This window comes from Papio anubis, chromosome 1 (genome assembly GCF_008728515.1).
Source record: "Papio anubis isolate 15944 chromosome 1, Panubis1.0, whole genome shotgun sequence".
Taxonomy (NCBI): Eukaryota; Metazoa; Chordata; class Mammalia; order Primates; family Cercopithecidae; genus Papio; species Papio anubis.
Window position 1 is genome coordinate 65,340,191 of NC_044976.1, and position 19,966 is coordinate 65,360,156.

The 19,966-nt window shown below is 35.0% G+C and overlaps 1 protein-coding gene across 16 annotated transcripts in view; it reads left to right on the forward strand.

Moving 5' to 3' along the window:
- MIER1 (MIER1 transcriptional regulator) overlaps window positions 1-19,966 on the forward strand; it is a 63,600-nt gene that overhangs the window by 30,972 nt on the left and 12,662 nt on the right. For all 16 annotated transcript variants that reach the window (XM_031669648.1, XM_031669649.1, XM_031669675.1 and 13 more), the window contains 7 exons: window positions 2,591-2,752; window positions 3,690-3,822; window positions 4,520-4,584; window positions 8,617-8,689; window positions 15,685-15,836; window positions 16,527-16,608; window positions 17,730-17,824. In XM_031669648.1, the coding sequence (XP_031525508.1) occupies window positions 2,591-2,752; window positions 3,690-3,822; window positions 4,520-4,584; window positions 8,617-8,689; window positions 15,685-15,836; window positions 16,527-16,608; window positions 17,730-17,824 (762 nt within the window). The remainder of the gene's footprint in view (window positions 1-2,590; window positions 2,753-3,689; window positions 3,823-4,519; window positions 4,585-8,616; window positions 8,690-15,684; window positions 15,837-16,526; window positions 16,609-17,729; window positions 17,825-19,966) is intronic.

Sequence of the window (19,966 nt, forward strand, 5' to 3'; positions counted from 1 at the left end):
CAAAGTGCTGGGATTACAGGCGTGAGCCACTGCGCTTGGCCTGAGAAATGAATTTTTATAAAGTGAGTCACACTTCTCATCTGTATATCCAAGAGGGAAAAACCTTAATCTAACTATGATTGTCAGACATTCTACATTCTTGATAATGGTTAAAAAAGAAAAATTTTTTCTCCGTGTAGTTAGTATGTCACCTATCCTTTTGACAAATATTTGAGCTGGATATCATATGTCATATGATAAGCTTTATTAAAGTTAATGTTCAAGCTTTATTACCTCCCATTGGATAAGGTGATTTGCAGGTATCTCATCCAGACCTGTGAGATTAGTGGTTTCCAAGGTGGTCTCATACCAGCAGCATTAGCATCACCTGAGATTTTTTTTTTTTTTTCTTTTTTTAATTGTAGGTTCTCAGGCTTCACTGGAGACTTACTAGGTCAGAAACTTGGGTGAGGCTCAGCAGCCCGTTTTAGTAAACCCTCAAGGTAATTCGGATGCCCTTAAGACAGACCAATGGTAGAGAGCCTGAGGGCATTTATTTGGTTGATTATACACCTCTTTTTTTGGAGTGAACCAAGTACCATGATCTTGTCAGAAGATGAGTTCAAAATAGAGCACGACTGTGTAATTAGCTGTGTGGTTTCAAAGGATTAGTTATAACACAGTTATAAAAATTAAAGGTAGTAGTAACAGGATAGTTTTGAGGATCAAATAATGAAACAAGTTTTTCATGAACTCTTAAGGCCTATGTAAATTTTAGTTGCAAACTGTTACGCTTATATTTTATCTTTTTGGGGCCCTTATTCATACTAGTGACTTCAGTGGCTTTTCTTCACAATAGTGATCAGTTGCTAAACTTGCTTCTGATTTTGGGGTGCAGGGTGTGAGCCTAAGCAAAGTTAAATGACCTGAGATTAGAAGGTCTGGGTATTATAATAAAGTCTCTATCAGTGCAGATTTAATGGAATTGTGTGTTTTGACACTGCTTTCATTGTTGCAAGAAAAAAAGACTGAAATCAAAGCACCTATCACAAATGCCTGACACATAGAAGACACTTTATGGCAGCTATTTGTTATTCTTGTGTATAAAACTAGCTTTATGCTGGGCACGGTGGCTCACGTTTCCAATCCTACATTTTGGGAAGCCAAGGTGGGCAAATCACTTGCACCCAAGTGGGCAATACCTTGCCTTGATAAAGTTACCACTTTTTCAGGTTGTAGCTTCTGCAAATCATTAGGGGTCTTGGAATTGATTTATCTTTCAGAAATAGATTCACAAACTCATTCATAACCAGAATATCCATTTGTAATGTGAGATAGAAGTTTTGGATGATGCCTTCTTCCTAGTTCTTCATAAGAAAATCTTTTCAAATTATAATCATTAATTTTTTCTCACATGGATTTTGAGTGATGGAGGTTAATTGTGTCATCTAATCCAGTCTGATTTACCGATACCCATTGTAGCAATGTGTTTAACACACTAGCTAGACTTATTTCTTTCTTTCCATGACTGCTGGAGAAATATGAACCATGTCTTATTCATGATTACCCTTTTTTTCTAGCTTCTAAACTGATGATTTTTTGACTGTTTTGCTTCAGACCACGTGCATTGTATGTGGGTGTGCATGAGTGTATAATGTATTCACATGATTTGGATTAAATTTTCTTTTTATAATCAGAATTCTGTTAACGTTTCCCTGATGCTGTGCATTTCTTGTTTTCTTGTTTACTGGTTAGAGTGAGTAGTTTGTATAGAAAGCTGATCTCATTTCATTGCATATGGACATTTCTTTTGCATCCACAGAGGGTCTGATTTTTGTGGGGATTGAGGGAAGTCCCTGGCCAAGGCACCGTGGTGTATTGATATGAATATGGGCTTTTGGAGTTAGACTGTTTAAATCTGGCTCTACTCCTTGTAACTTGTGTGATTTCTGAAGAAATGCTTAAGCTGTCAGCCTCTGTTTTCTCATCTATGAAATGGAAATAATATAACAAGTCGGTATGATAGATGGTAAGGATTGCATGAGATAATTTTATGTGTAAATGGAGATAACCATAGAAAAGAATATATGGTTAATGTAGTCCATTATCATTTCTGTATATTACTACTGGTTTTTTTTTGTTTTGTTTTGTTTTTTTCATGTGTTCGGGCTGAGCTCTGGATGCTCTGAATTTCATCTGCCTTTCTGGGTTTGTTAACTTAATTTATAGTCTAATTCTCGTTCTATTTCTCCACCCTCAAGTATGGTACTCTTATTAAGAGTGGGCATCCATGCATAGCGTTAACTGTCATTGTGCATATATTGAATTGATTGCAAAAAGAATAGTCCATGTTAGACCAAGGCTACTTTTTAATTATACTTAAAAATCTTGTCAGCAATTGGAATTGGTTAATTTTATAGAAATACTAAAAAGATTGGGATATTCATGGGTTTCAGAAATATTTTCAGTTTTACTTTTTTATGATCTGAGAATTCATGATACAGCTTTTATTCTTCAGTATAGAATGAATACTCCACAGATTTGTGGATTATAGCCTGGGAATCAGAAATATCACTGATTCAGAAATTAACTTTTATTTTTATTTATTTAGGAAGGTGACATGCCAATTCATGAACTTCTCAGCCTTTATGGTTATGGTAGTACTGTTCGACTACCTGAAGAAGATGAGGAAGAGGAGGAAGAGGAAGAAGAAGGTGAAGATGATGAAGATGCTGATAATGATGACAACAGTGGCTGTAGTGGGGAAAATAAAGTAAGTGTACATACATATATTTAAGATTGTAGTCTTTATTCTTGTTGAAGTTAAAATTCCTTAATACATTTTGATTACTTGTTTTTATAATCTTTACTTTTCCTGATTTTAAAAGTGTTAAACATTAAGATATTACAGAAATACATAACATAAAAATTGGAAATCCCCTGTAATCTGCTCCTGAGAGGTAACAGTTTGGTCTTCTCGTTTCAGGTCTTTTTTTTCCAGTGCTTATTCTAATTTATTTATACCAACTTTCTTTTTTTGTTTGTGTGGTTTTTTTGGAGATGGAGTCTCGCTCTGACACCCAGGCTGGAGTGCAGTGGCGCTATCTTGGCTCACTGCAAGCTCTGCCTCCCAGGTTCATGCCATTCTCCTGCCTCAGCCTCCCAAGTAGCTGGGACTACAGGCGCCCACCACTACGCCTGGTTAAGTTTTTGTATTTTTAGTAGAGACAAGGTTTCACCACGTTAGCCAGGATGGTCTCGATCTCCTGACCTCATGAACCGCCTTGGCCTCCCAAAGTGCTGGGATTACAGGCGTGAGCCACCACACCTGGCCATTTATACCAGCTTTCAAAAAAAATGCTATTGCTTTTAAATAATGAAGGCTAATTGGCAGTTTGTGTTTATTTTTCTTTATTTTGAAATAATTTTAGATTTATAAAACTTTTAAAGCTAGTATAGAAAGTTCCTATATGATCCGCTTCTGCTGAGGTTAACATCTTGGTACGGTGCTAGTAACTGCAGATTGAATTATACCAGTTTTTCTGCTAATGTACTTTTCCTGTTGCAGGATCCAACCCAGAATACGATATTACATCTAGTATATTCATTTTAGTCTTCTGCTTATATTAGAACAAAATTTATATGCTGTGGCCTTTCATCTGCAACCATTTTCTTTACATCTTAAAGAAATTAAATTTATTATTCCTCAGGAGGAGAATATAAAGGATTCATCAGGTCAGGAGGATGAAACTCAGTCTTCCAATGATGATCCATCACAATCTGTTGCTTCTCAAGATGCCCAGGAAATTATCCGCCCACGTCGATGTAAATATTTTGATACAAGTAAGTGTTACTGGTTGATAATATTTGAATATAATTTTTACTATTTTAGGTATTACCTAAAATCCTCATTTTTTAAACTGGTCTTTAAATTCATTTAGTCTGAAATTCTTTTCAACAGTAAATGGATTTTTATTGGAAGTTATTAGTTTAGTAATGCACGGTCCCTGTTGTTAGTGAATATACTATGGTAATTGTGTCATGTACTGCTTGACTTCAGTTGTATTTGTTTTTTCCTTGCCCTGTTTTTAAATGTTTGTTTCATGGTCATCTTTTTATTTCTCATAGTCTTTCCCTTAGTTTCCATTTTTTACTTTCTTTGCCTCTTAGCCTTTTTTAGGTATATTGATAAATACACCTAAATTTCTCTAGTTTAAAAAGAAGAAAAACACTTGAAGAAAAATAAACTGTCATGAAATATGTAGTAAGGTAATATTATCTTTATTCTAAATCGGTTTTTTCCCATAAGTTTTTATAGGAAATCATTTCATGAGAATACAGTTACATAGAAAGTTAATGGTTTTTTTGGTTTTGTTTTTTTAAGTGATAGGGTGTTAATTATTTGGTTAGAAATATCTTGGCTTAATTCATTAGATACTTTTGAGCATATCCAAATATTTGATGGTAGATGTAAAAATAATTTGTAGATGTAGACAGCTTAAGCAGTCATTTTATAGTATTGGTGTCTTATTTATTCTAGACAGTGAAGTAGAAGAAGAATCTGAAGAAGATGAAGATTACATTCCATCAGAAGACTGGAAAAAGGTAGTTAGAACAATATTTTCCCAAAATTTAGATAAATTAATATTTTTTTAAAAGCCTAGTGTAATTATTTTTTACTATGTATATTGATAAAATCGATGTGAGCCCTTTTATGACATTTAAATGTTTGGTAAATGTTCAGATTCCTTAACACATCTAGGTTAGAGATATATTTATCTTTTTATAAAATAAAATGAATTTAAAGGATTGGATTTTGTTGAGGAAGTCGGCACTCAAACTAAGATTAGAAATCTACATTTCTGGCCGGGTGTGGTGGCTCACGCCTGTAATCCCAGCACTTTGGGAGGCTGAGGCAGGCAGATCGCTTGAGCCCAGGAGTTTGAGACCAGCCTGGGCAGCATTGCGGGACCCTGTCTCTTTTTTTTTTTTGAGACGGAGTCTCGCTCTGTCACCCAGGCTGAAGTGCAGTGGCCGGATCTCAGCTCACTGTAAGCTCTGCCTCCCGGGTTTATGCCATTCTCTTGCCTCAGCCTCCCAAGTAGCTGGGACTATGGGCGCCCGCCACCACTCCCGGCTAGTTTTTTGTGTTTTTTTAGTAGAGACGGGGTTTCACCATGTTAGCCAGGATGGCCTCCATCTCCTGCCCTCGTGATCTGCTTGTCTCGGCCTCCCAAAGTGGTGGGATTACAGGCTTGAGCCACCATGCCTGGCCCCCTGTCTCATTTTATAAAACAAAACAAAAAATAAAACAAAAATCCACATTTCTGATTTAGTCCTGAAGTAGTGCTGAATTAGGCATTTGTTGCCCTGTAAAAAGTATCATATATATATATTTCAATATTATGGAAAGCAATTGTGGAGGCTTTGATATTTGTTAAGTAAATTTTGTTTAGTAGTTTGTAAGTTTTTCATTCTGTATTACTTTATAAAAGGAAAATTCTCCAAATGATTGAATTTAATGTTGACATTTATAACTGGTAAGCTTATTGTGTGAAGAAACAGATTTGGCTTCTTCATAACGATATACAACTTAATTTCTGAAATGAATTTAAAGATAATATATTGAGATTAGTTTTTAATTATAAAATATATAGCATATAATTAATCATACAGTTAAAGAATTTTAAGTTATTGTAAAAGAACTGAGCTCTTAGGAAAATCTGTCAAAATGTTATGTAGAATTAGCTGGTTGCAATGATGTTTTCCTTTGTTGTCCCAGCTTGGGAGGCTGAGGTAGGCGGAATCACTTCAGCCTAGGAGTTTGAGACCAGGCTGGGCAACCTAGTGAGACCCCATGTCTTCAAAAAAATTTTTTATGTAGAACTGGTTAAAACAAATCATTTATATAAAAGAAAGAATGTTATTTTTGTTGAGAGACAATATTAGCCCAGTGTGCAGTATGTGTTAATTTGAGCAAATGATGGAACTCAAGACAGAAAACAAGAATCACAAAAGTTTATTTGTGTGGCCCATTTGGGCAAGGGTTCTTTCATCCTGTTTTTAATCTGATTCCTGCAGTAAGCAGAAATTAAGATGAAAAAAGCTAGAAACCATGGGAGTCCTTTTAAATTGCTGTCCCACTACATATTCAAGTTTATGTATCTTCAACATATGTTGTTTTTTTAATCTGGAGTGTTCAGTAGAGTATTTGATTAAGCATTCAGTGCTTTTTTTTAAATGCAAGAATAAAAGCTAAGAGGTAGAACACCTTCATTGCTGGAGGGTATTAATTACCCATACCTTACTCAGAAAGGGTATTAATTAACCACACCTTTCTCAGAAAAAAAATTATGTAATAAAGTAGGCCAGAGTAAATGCAGATTGTTTTTCTTCAGTGTGATTTTGTTGTTGTAAATAATTGTCAAGGTTCAGAGATTCTTTTTTTTTTTTTTTTTATAAAGATTTACGAAATTGGCTGGGCGCGGTGGCTCAAGCCTGTAATCCCAGTACTTTGGGAGGCCGAGACGGGCGGATCACGAGGTCAGGAGATCGAGACCATCCTGGCTAACACTGTCAAACCCCGTCTCTACTAAGAAATACAAAAAACTAGCCGGGCGAGGTGGCGGGCGCCTGTAGTCCCAGCTACTCCGGAGGCTGAGGCAGGAGAATGGTGTAAACCCGGGAGGCGGAGCTTGCAGTGAGCTGAGATCCGGCCACTGCACTCCAGCCTGGGTGACAGAGCGAGACTCTGTCTCAAAAAAAAAAAAAAAAAAGATTTACGAAATTGAGTTTTTATAGAAACAAGGTAGGGGAAACAGTTTTGAAGTCAAATCTGAATTTTAGTTATAGCTCTAGAACTTAGTAATTGTGTGCTTCTGAGAAAATCAAATTTTTGAGCATCTTCTTCTTACATGTAGTATAGGGATAACAATGTCAGCCTTATGGGGCTTGCTTGAAAGATTAAAGGAAAATTACATATATGATAACATTACATATAATGATCTTCAAAGCTGTTTCCCTTCTCTTCCCTGTACTATACAACAAATTAACAGATGAAAAGAAATGTTCAGAACTGAACAGGAAAAAGGAAGTACCTATCTTTATACTAATCCAGATGTTCTCAACCCTGTTTTTATGTTAGAATCATTTGGGTAACTTAGAGGTGCTGACTACCAGGGCCTTCATTCATAGATTCTAATTTAATTGTCCTGCGATTGATCCAGGCATTGATCGTTCAGAAGCACCCCAGCCAGGGTTAGTAATGTGACAGTGTTCTTTGGTAGGCATAGGTGAGTTAAATTAAAAGAGGCACAAGATGTGACAATAAAGGACTCTTTTTATAGTAGAAGACATAAAGAGAATTCCATTGTAAGAGTAGAGAAAATTTGTTGTAAGTTTGATTCTTTTAGAAAACTGATCATGAGAAGGATTGGTTTTTCTTTTAGGTATAGCAATAACTTTATTACATAAAGCATGTCTTTGAAGTTTTACTGGATAAAATGAGATCCTCACATCAGTGGGGTAATAATAGCAGGAGAGAGATTTTTCAAATCCTAAGAGTTATCAAAACTTCTAGACCATGATTTTGTACCTTCCATGCCCAATTTTGAAAATGTCAGTGTGTTCTTAACATTTAGCCATCAGACAAAAGAGGGTACTGTAATCTTGGTCTCCTTGCATTGTGAAATTTCACCAGTGGTAGTTTCCAGTTGCTTTTCAGAACAGCCAGTTTCACCTAATCTGTGATTTGACTATATAGATTTGATTACTAGATTTCCTATTTAATTATATTTGTGGGAGGAGGTTTTTCATTTTGTATTGTTTTAATGAAAGTCAAACCATAACCTGCTTTATCTATTTTGTTTAGAGTTTCTTTCATTTGGCCCCTGCTGAGCTTTATACAAACCCTTTTTGTTATTTTTCTTAACTTGAAGCTCTGTTTTTCAGACTTCAGTGTATGTCAGAATCACCTAGAGAGCTTATTAAAATACCAATGACTGAGTCCTGTCCCCAGAGTTCCAGTAGGTCTGTAGGTCTGGGGTGGGACCTTAGCATTTGCATTTCTAACAGTTTTCCATTAGCTGTGTGTGGTGGCATGTGCCTGTAGTCCTAGCTACTCAGAGACCGAGGTGAGAAAATTGCTTGAGCCTTGGGAGGTTGAGTCTGCAGTGAGCCATGATCACTCCAGCCTAGGTGACAGAGCAAAACCTTGTCTCAAAAAAACAAAAATTTCATAGGTGACACTGATGCTATGCTGCTCATACAGGGATCATATTTTAAGACCACTGTCTTAAGTGTAGATACTCTGAAAATATCTGAATTTGACTTTGTTTTTTACGGGTTTTGCAGTTATCTTACTAATGAAGTTATCAGAATTCACTTCTTTGTCTCTATATTTTGAAGTAAAGTTTGTATTTATTGTTTATGTTGCATTTCACCTCATTATTATTACTAATATTTTCATCCAGTCATTATTTGTCATTCATCTTCACAAAGGTACCTCTGAGGTAGTTAATTGTTTTTGTATTTTATGACAGAGAAACCAGGAACAGTTTACTAAGATGGTAAGGCTAGAAAATGGATATAAAATCTGTTACTAGATCTTACTAATGTTTTATGTTATTTTTAAAATAGGAGATTATGGTGGGCTCCATGTTTCAAGCAGAAATTCCAGTTGGCATTTGTAGATACAAAGAAAATGAAAAAGGTGGGTTATTAGTAAAGTTACATAGCTGAATTTATGCTTTCAGTGTAATGAACTGTTATTTCATGTGTAAAATGTGATAAGAACATGACAGCCTACTAAGTAACGCCATTGTAACCCCATTGGTTTGTGAAAGAGAACCCTTCATTATTCCTGTGAGAAGAATATGTTTACTCAATTTTTTCAGTTTGGTCTATAGAAGCCTAGCCAGAAAAGGAAAAAGCAAATGCTTTTTTTCGTTTTAAAAGTGACTTACAATGTCTCAACAGTTTTTTTTACCTTTTTCCCCGTATTTTCAGTGCTCTAAACTTTAACCCTTTTCTAACCTTTATAATTCAGTTTTTAAACGTCCATTTTATATCAGTGAAAGGCATAAAAACAAACGAGAGTGAGTAACTGACATAAAAAGCTTATTTGCTCCTAAAACTTTCAGTAAGCAAAATGGAATGCTTATTAAAATGGAGTACTTTGGGCCAGGTGCAGTGGCTCACGCCTGTTATCCCAGCACTTTGGGAGGCTGATGCAGGCAGATCACAAAGTCAGGAGTTCGAGACCAGCCTGACCAACATGGTGAAACTCCATCTCTACTAAAAATACAAAAATCAGCCCATCGTCGTGGCGCGCGCCTGTCATCCCAGCTACTCAGGAGGCTGAGGCAGTAGAATCACTTGAACCTGGGAGGCGGAGGTTGCAGTGAGCTAGTATCGTGCCACTGCACTCCAGCCTGGGTTGACAGAGCAAGACTCCGTCTAAAAAAAAAAAAAAAAGCAAAAATGGAGTACTTTGATGTTTGTGTTTTTAAAATAATTTGGGAAAACAACTTCTATACTTAAATTTTACTTTTTTTTTTTGTTTTTTTTTTTCATTTCATTTGAAAGTCCTGAAGTAAGTCATACTTACAATAACATAATACTTGAAGGGGTTTTTTTTGGTTTTTTGTTTTTTGTTTTTTGTTTTTTTTTGTGAGACGGAGTCTTGCTCTTGTTGCCCAGACTGGAGTGCAATGGCATCATCTCAGCTCACTGCAACCTCCACCTCCTGGGTTCAAGTGTTTCTCCGGCCTCAACCTCCTGAGTAGCTGGGATTATAGATGTCTGCCACCACGCCCAGCTAGTTTTTTTGTGTTTTTTAGTAGAGATGGGGTTTCGCCGTGTTGGCCAGGCTGGTCTCAAACTCCTCACCTAGTGATATGCCTGCATCAGCCTCCCAAAGTGCTGGGATAGTCTCAATCTCCTGACCTCGTGATCCACCTGTCTTGGCCTCCCAAAGTGCTGGGATTACAGGCGTGAGCCACTGCGCCTGGCTGAAGATTTTTTTTAAAGAGGCTGTTTCAGATTATTCACTTCATGTGAGTTCCAGAAAGAATGCTGTGTATGTGTCCTTTTTTTTTTTTTTTTTGAGACAGAGTTTAGCTCTTGTTGCCCAGACTGGAGTGCCATGATGTGATCTTGGCTCACCGTAACCTTTGCCTCCCGGGTTTAAGCAGTTCTCCTGCCTCATCCTCCCAAGTAGCTAGGATTACAGGCATGCACCACCATGCCTGGCTAATTTTGTATTTGTGGTACAGGCAGGGTTTCTCCATGTTGGTCAGGCTGGTCTTGAACTCCCGACCTCAGGTCATTTGCCCTAGGCTTCCCAAAGTGCTGGGATTATAGGCATGAAGCCACCGCGCCTGGCCATGTGTGTGTGTTTAATGAGTTCATGTGCAGTGTGACATCACTCAGCACTAGAAATATTTATTTCTTTTATTTCAGTTTTCTTCACATTTCAACTTAACATACACGAAACCCTTTGGAGTTACATAAATAGAAGTTTTTTGTTGTTTATTTCTTTTTAGCATTCTCTCCAAAAACTTACTTTATATTCTAAGTATGCACCTATCTCAGGGCAAGCAGCAGGTCAGAGGCAGTCAAGGGAACATCACAGGCCAGTACAGTTTTTGTGATAGCAATATGTTTTAATACATCATTTAAATGTTTAATAGCTACCACTTATTTCTCAAGGTAATTCCTGCAATATATAGGAACATTGAAGCTAGCAGTATGGAGTGACTTTATTACATATGGAAATTCTGTACATACGATATGTTCTGTGAACACATAATTGTGTACCAAAATAAATGGTCTGTTGGCTTTTGTATTTATTTTTGTAATTGAAATGTCAGTTTTATGCTTTACTTATATAGTGGTTAGCAGTGTTCTCCATTGAGGTTTTTCTTTCTGCAAATAAATGAAGAACTGAAAGTCAGACATTTCTTTTTATTAAATTTCTTTTCAGTTTTGACAATGAAAGATAATAGCACCTATTTTATGTTTATATTTTAGTATTTATATTATTATAAATTTATAGTTGAAAATAGTTTTATTGCAGTATACTTTTTTATTTTAATGTTTGTATTATCATATATCAACAGTGAATGATCACATTCTCTTATTATTTATGCTTAGTTTTAATTTTTAATTTTTGTGAGTACACAGTAGGTGTATATAATTATGGAGTGCATGAGATGTCTTGATGCAGGCATGCAATGTGTAATAACCACATCATGGCAAATGGTGTCTGCATCCTCTCAAGCATTTATCTTTTGTGTTACAGACAATTCAGTTATACTCCTTTAGTTCTTTAAAAATGTACAATTAAGTTATTGATTATGGTCACCCTGTTGTGCTGTCAACTACTAGGCGTTATTCTATTTTTTTGTACCCATTAATGATCCCTACCTCTCTCTCACCCCTTTCCCACACCGACCTTCCCAGCCTCTAGTAGCCATCCTTCTGCTCTATCTCCATGGGTTCAATTGTTTCAACTTTTAGATCCTACACATAAGTGAGAACATGGGATGTTTGTCTTTTCCATGCCTGACTCTTTGCTTAACATGATGACCTTCAGTTACATTCATGTTGTTGCAAATGACTGGATCTTATTCTTTTTTATGGCTGAATAGTACTCCATTGTGTATAAGTACCACATTTTCTTTATGCATTCATCTGTTGATGGGCACTTTGTTTGCCATCTGTGTGTATTGTTTTGAGAAACGTCTATTCGGATCTTTTGCCCATTTTTAAATCAGATTATTAGACTTTTTTTCAATAGAGTTGTTTGAGCTCCTTATATATTCTATTTATTAGTGCCTTCTAAGATGGGTAGTTTGCAAATATTTTCTCCCATTCTGTAGGTTGTTTCTTTGTTGTTTCCTTTGCTGTGCAAAAGCTTGTTAATGTGATCCTATTTGTCTATTTTTACTTTGGTTGCCTGTGCTCGTGGGGTATTATTCAGGAAATCTTTGCCCTCAGTCCAGTGTCCTGCAGAGTTTCCTCGGTATTTTATTGTAGCAGTTTCATAGTTTGAGGTCTTAGATGTAAGTCTTTAATCTATTTTGGTTTTTGAATGTGACAAAAGATAGGGGTCTAGTTCCATTCTTCTGCATATGGATATCCAGTTTCCCAGCAACATTTATTGAAGAGACTGTCTTTTCCCAGTGTACATTCTTGGCATCTTTGTCAAAAACGAGTTCACTGTAGGTATATGATTTGTTTCTGGGTCCTGTGTTCTGTTCTGTATGTCTTATTTTTATGCCAGTACATGCCGTTTTAGTTACTGTAGCTCTGTAGTATCATTTGAAGTCAGGTAATGTGATTCCTCCAGTTTTATTCTTTCTGCTTAGGATAGCTTTGGCTATTCTGGGCCTTTTATGGTTCCATATAAATTTTAGTAACTTTTTTTCTGCTTCTGTGAAGAATGTCATTGGTATTTTGATAAGGATTGCATTGAATCTGTAGATTGCTTTTGGTAGTATGGACATTTTAACAACACTGATTCTTTGAATCCATGAACGTGGAATATCATTCCTTTTTTTGTGTGTGTGTGTGTCCTCTTTAATTTCTTTTGTCAATATTTTATAGTTGTCATTATAGAGATCTTTCGCTTGTTTGGTTAATTTCTAGGTATTTGATTTTATTTGTGGCTGTTTAAAATGGGATTAGTCTTTTGATTTCCTTTTCAGAATGTTGACTTGGTGACATATAGAAATATTACTGATTTTTATATGTTGATTTTTGTATCCTGCAGCTTTACTGAATTTGTCAGTTCTAATAGTTTTTTTGTGGAGTGTTTAGGTTTTTCCAAATATAAGATCTTATCATCAGTAAACAGGGATAATTTGACTTCTTCCTTTTTAATTTGGATTGCCTTTATATCTTTCTCTTGTCTAATTGTTCTGATTTTTTCATGGTTTAAATTCTAACTTAATATTTTCCATTTTAACATGATTTTAGAAAGTATACATATGTAATTTTTTTCAGGAATGAGTGATTTATGAAGCTTTCTCTTTTTGAGAATTTAAGTATATTAGTTTGTGTAAGGAGGATAGACTAAACTTAGCAGAATGAGATTGCTTTGGAGGGATTGCTGTGGTAAAGGGGCACTCCTCAAACTCAAACTTTTGTCAAGATACCCGGAATTTGTCTCCACTTAGGATACCCTATACTACAAACCAAATTCGTGACACTATTAAGTAAACTATGCTGTTAGAAATAAAACTTGTCAAAGGGACAGTGCTGATGAGTGCATTCTTGTGGAAAACATTTCACAAGATGTTTCTCATGAGTTTCGTGAGCACAGACTTTTTTTTTTTAAGTGCCACAAAACTAAGATATCCTGATATCTTTATTGTAGGGATTACTTAACGAATGGATCAGAATTCTCCTTTTCATTGATACATGGAAACCTCCTTACCTAGTATCTTGGAGAGACACAAATTTTTTCTCTCTGCCATCCGACTTTTTTTATTATTCTCCATGCAGATTATATATTCTTCATTGGTTAGCACTCCTAATTCAGACAGTTAAATAAACATGATTTGTTAGTTATAACAACATTCCAGGCATGCTCCTTTGGACTTTTGTCTGTTTTAGTTACAAAATCTCCTAAGCTACACTTAACTTTTTCCTAAATTCATGTAAGTTATCATTTATACTAACAACAGTGTATTTTAACCTTTTGTTTGCTCATCTTTGTAGCCTTACTAAGTAGGTCGATCCTTGCCCCATAGGCACTTAGTAAACATTTGGTGCCTAAGTGAATAGGTGGCTGAATTATTTCCAAGTTAGGGTTTCCTTGTATGGCCTTGTCTACCCTAAAGATCCCAAGAATATAAGTATATTATATAAGAATATAAATTATATAAGAATATAAATTATATAAGAATATAATTTAGTCTGCAGAGAACAGAGGCTGAGCAGAGAATAGAAATCAATAGCAGTATATCCAGATTCATTTTATCATGGTAGTTTTATTGTATTTATAATTTAGGGTATAACTAGGATTGTACCAGCAGATTACAAAAGGAATGATGTTTATTAAGGAAAATTTTCTAAATATTTTCCTTTGAGCTGTACTTTAAACAAAAGTATTTTGGGAAACAAGGAAAGATAGAAGAAGGTTTTGAAGTGTGTGTGGGTGAGGAGACATGATCATTTGTGTGAAAATAATACGGCTGGGTGCGGTGGCTCACACCTGTAGTAATCCCAGCACTTTGGGAGGCTGAGGTGAGCAGGTGACGGGGTCGGATCGAGAACCAGATCATGGGGTCAGGAGATCAAGAACCATCCTGGCTAACGTGAAACTCTGTCTCTACTAAAAAATCAAAAAATAGGCGGGTGTGGTGGCACATGCCTGTAGTCCCAGCTACTCTGGGAGGCGGAGGTTGCAGTGAGCCGAGATCGAACCACTGCTCTCCAGCCTGGGCAACAGAGCGAGACTTCATCTAAAAAAAAAAATTCATTGCCTGGTACATAGGATATGCTTAATTAGCTGTTAATTTCTTTTCATAATAAAAGAAACTTTGACACTGTTATTCTTGGTCTCTTAAAGTCAAAATGTTTCTCAGGCTGGCTCCTTCCTGTTGGCATTTACACGTTTGCCTCATCTTTGAAAACAAACCAAAACAACATAAAAACTTTTTTCAACTCTACTCTCTAGCTACTCCCCTATCTCTATCATAACTAAACTTTTCAACAGTCTTATTTCTTCACTTTCCATTTTCAATCTTATCCAGTGTGGCTTCTGCTTCTATCTCTCTACAGAAAGTTCTCACAGCATTCACCTCCTTGTTAGTAAAGCTGGCATAACCTTTTCAGTTTTCATCCTTATCACTCAACAGAATTTAACCAGTCTTTGAAGCTTTTCTTTGAAACACTCTCTTCCCTTAGCGTCTGTGAGGTTACATTCTTGGTATTTCTTCTATTTGTGACTTTTGAATTTTATCCATGTTTTCTTCTTATCATTTAGAATTCCACAGGATTTGTCTTAGGTCATCCTCCTTTCCTTACTTTTTGAGTTTTAATTAGATTTAGGCTTTAATCTTATAATGGAAATTATGATGAAACTTAAATACCTTTAAAAAAGTAATGACTTTTGTTTTTGTGAAAGTGATTTATACACATTATACACTCAAGCATTACAGAAAATATAAAGTAAAATTTACCTCAAATCCCACCACCAGGAATTAAGCAGTGTTAACATTTGGTGAGCATTCTTCTAGACATTTTTTCAAAAACAGTAGTTACAGTTACAATTATAGGATTTTAATATGTGCCAGAATGATTGTAAAGTGCTTTAAATCCTTAAAACTATGTGGTAGAGTTACTGTTACCTCCTTTCACAGATGAGACAGAAGGGAAGTAATTTGCCCAAGGTCATCATACACATAGTAAGTGGTAGAGATGGTATTCAAACCAAGAGAGCTTGGAATTTGGTAAACTCAAGATAAAGTCAGACTGGATCTGCAGGGGGCATAAAGTGGTACCTCCTCTTTGTTTAAATTGTTTAATTCACTTAAACTATAGTTGTTGCCCAAGAAAGAAGTCAGGCAAGCAGTAGAACCACACTATACTTCAGTTCTCAACATTTGGCTCTGAGTTGTTTATTTAGTAATATGTTTTAACACAGACTCTGTCAGTTTTTAGAATTTTTTTTAACACTGTCTTTTACTAATTTAGTATATGAAAATGATGATCAGCTCCTATGGGACCCTGAGTACTTACCAGAAGATAAAGTGATTATATTTCTTAAAGATGCGTCTAGAAGAACAGGTGATGAGAAGGGTGTAGAAGCAATTCCTGAAGGATCTCACATAAAAGACAACGAACAGGTATGTGAATAAGAAACAACTATTAGAACTTTGCCATACACATTTATACATGTAAATGCTGTCACTTGCATTGTTGTTATTCTGTCCACCCTATTTTTTATAACATTATCAACAGGGAATCTGAGGTTATAATCCCTGTAAGATACCCCTTGTTACCACACTGACTTCATTGGTGTGAAGCTCAAAACCGAAACAAAAACCTGATGTTTTATTTTGCCTGTATATACTTTTCATTAGGCTTTTTAAAATTCCTTTGGCTATCCCTAAGAATCTGTGGATATCAAGTTGGAATTCTCACCTCAGATAATGTTATGTACATGGTAAGACCAGAGCCTACCATGAACCTATCTTTTTTACCTTTTTAATCATTGTTTTTCTTTTCTGATTTGTTTAAAATTATAGGAATCTCAAGAAGCCACAAAGAAGGGATTTTCATTGATATAAAATGAATTCCTTTTAGTTCCTTGGATACTATGGCCACCAAGTTTTTACATATCCTACTTTGTACATATTTAAAGGTAGTTAATTTATCAGGATCGAATTCATATTTGTTTTTCTTTGAAGTTCTAGTCACTAAAGTTATTTGCCCTCAAAAAGAATGAGAACACTGGATTTTTGAAAAACCTTTACTCTTGTAGCATTGAACTGTTTATAGTCCTTGTCACATATTCAAGCCTTTTATTTTTCTAGGCTTTATATGAATTGGTTAAATGCAATTTTGATACAGAAGAAGCATTGAGAAGATTAAGATTTAATGTAAAAGCAGCTAGAGGTAAGTATAATTTTTATTTATTTTCATGATTTGGCAGAAATTTTAAAAGTAAGCTTTTCAGTTTACCTAGGTATAATAGCCTAAACTTAATAATACTGATTTTTCTGAGTTTGATAAATATTTACAAAATACCAAGTATTATGCAAGTCGTTATGGGGGTATAAGACTCTTCCTTCTTTGTGGGAAAATACGATCACGTAAGTAAAAATGTAAAAATTTATACTGTCTTATGCATTCAAGGCATATTTATAAATATTTTCTTATTTGATCTTGATAATTGCCCTGTGAACTAGGTAGTATGACAGATAATACCTTTACTTAAAGGTAAAAGTTGATGACCCTGAGATCTCTGAACTGAAGTAACTTGGCTAAAGCAAACATAATTCATCAGTAATGAAGCCATGACTAAAATTTGGATTTTTCTTCTTTATACTAAATCTGGCTCCTACCCCCCTTCACTGAGATTACTACTTATATATATTTAAGTAACAAATGAGAGATATTTATTTAACAAAAATTTGAGTGCCTTCTGAGTTCTGAGGATGTAACTATAAGCAAAGTCCCTTCCCCTTGTGGTGCTTAGAGCTTAGGTAGGGAAACTGGAAAACAGCTGATGAATTCTTCAAGGAAAATTAGAGGGTGCTATTGAAACCTGTAGTAATGGGACTTAACCTAGTTGGGGGAGAGGGTAGTGCTTTTAGGGAAAGCATTCAGAATGAAGTGATATTTGTGTTGGGATGGGAAAGAATTATCTCAGTGAAAGGGGATGAGGTGGAGGCAAGAAATAATTACAGGCAAAGGAGAGACACCATGCACAAAGTCTGAAGTAAGAGAGAATGTGGCAATTTTAAAGAATTGAAAGGTAACTAAGATAGTTTGATCATGAAGCTTTAAGAAGACAGTGGCCCAAGTTGAAGCTTGAGAGGTAAGGACCAAATCATTCAAAATCTTATTAAATAAGGAATTGTTGTCACTTTATCTTTTGCAACAATTAGTAATAGAGCTCAGGAGTAAAATGTTTCCCTCATTTTTACCAGAAAGTTACGTTTTCATTTGTAGTTTTGTTTTATGCAATATTTGGGGGAATATTGCTTAACAGTTTGTTCCTCCCATCTTGTCAGAGGAATTATCTGTTTGGACAGAGGAAGAGTGTAGAAATTTTGAACAAGGTCTGAAGGCCTATGGAAAGGATTTTCATTTGATTCAGGCTAATAAAGTAAGTAATGATAATCTCTTTTTTGCAAAAAGAAATTTAGTTGAACAACTCAAATGGTCATGTGTCTTAATTTGCTATGTTGTCTAGTGTTAAAGGTTTCATCATTAATATGACAATATTTTGGTATTTAGTGAGTAATTACAGTAAAGCTGCCTATACTTCCTAACCTATAATTACCTGTTGGTGACTGTTTTCAGTGCATCATATTGCAGGTGTTTAAGAATTGCACTCATTTACAAGCATGTTAATCATCTTCTAGTTGGGGTGTGTATGTGCAATGCAATTCTTTATAGCTGTTGTCCACAGTCTGTGACTAAATATTTTATGGAGGGCCTTTGAAATAATTTGGAAACTTTAAGGCACTTTCAACATGACATTATTTGCAATTAAAATATTTACTACATTTGCTTAAATCCCAAGTGGTCTAAAATCAAATACTTAATATTTAACTTAGTTTTAGTCAACATTTAATTTAATTTTGTAGAAGCTTCTGTGTCAATAAATCAGCTTTATATTCTTATAGTTATAATTTGAGGATTTTATTTAACATAATCGTTTATCATTTCATGTTGATAATATCAGTCATGTAATTTATACTCCAAATAACTTTATAATTACTTACAAATTTGTTTTAGGGCTTAATTCTTATAACTGAAATTAGGTATGATTTTTAATAGTAACTATATAATTATATGGAATAGAAAAATGTATTGTTTCCATGAGTAACACATTAGGACAACAGATTAGGACAGGCAGAATTAAAGTCTTGGGGATTAAATGTAGGAAATTCCTAGGCTTATGATTATCACATTATTTTTAGTTAGTAGAAATGACAAGGGTATTGGTTTATGTAATTCCTTAAAGATAGCTTCTAAGTTTTGTGTCGTAGCTTGTCCACGACCTTGTTGAAAGTACCTGGGCTTGTATCTGAGGCTCTGAATAGTCTTCTACCACATCTGTCTTTTTATACATCTGGGTGTGATTGGATTGTATCCAGTTGATTTTTTTGACACATATTTAATATTTTTTGTTATTAATAAAAGTTATTTACAAACCCTGTGGGTTCATTTCTTAAATTTTGTCGTGCATTAACTAGTTTATTGTTGTTCTGTTTTTTTTTTTTTAAAAAAAAGCAGGAACTGGGCAGTGAAGAGCCCCACTCCCAACTAGTTCTTTCTTAATTATTTTGTTGAATGTTGGCAGTTTACCGCAGATAACACTAATAGATAAATTTTTAGTTTTAGCATTTAGGATAACTTAGAAGACAATGTAGTTTCAAAATTGTATACCCTTAATGTTGTGTTCATATCATCTGATAACCTCAAATATAGTTAACATTCAAGAAAAGGGTGCATTATGTGACTGGCCATGTATGTTTTTGATTAAAAAAGAAAAAAGTTCATTGTTTCATGATTGAAAGGGACAACATTTTTGGATGAGGTTTGTTGTAGTTGTTGTTGTTGTTGTTGTTTAGCACTTCTGCTTGAATTAAAACATTCTAAACCAAACCATGCTGAATTACCTAAGGAAGGGACTCCTGGAATGATAGCTGATGTAACAAGCAGCAGCAACAACCCTGACCAATATGATTTTTTTAAAGGAGCTAAGAAATTACTAGGTGACTTGAAACTTAGAGCCAAATAACATAAGTATTAAAAGTATAACCTTGATTTCTTATAAATATTTGGGACAGTGGCATTTAAATGTTACAAGGTAGAAGTCAGCCAACCTCTACATAATATACTAAATTCATGAACAAAAAGAGGACAGTAATTCTTTAAAAGGGAGAAGAGTACTCTAGTGAAAATATCAGGTTTGTTTTTATATCTGGAATTAAAGTTCAGATCTTAATCATAAGTTCTATTATGAGGGCTTTTGTTGAAGATTTTTCGTAATCTTAACTTTGCATGCCCCAAAATGACTTTATCTTTTTGCTTTCAGTAAAGTACAGTTGACTTAGCTTGAATCTTTCTAGAAATAAGATCCTAGAGGAGACAAAAAAAGAGCTTGAGAGGATGGTTTTTTTAAAAGTCCTGATTGCTGTCAATCTCAGAGCAATATGGATCAGAACTGTAAAGTGCAAACAGGAAGAAAGCAAAATATATGTTGGGTAATCAACACTTGTCCTTCAGGTGCAATCCG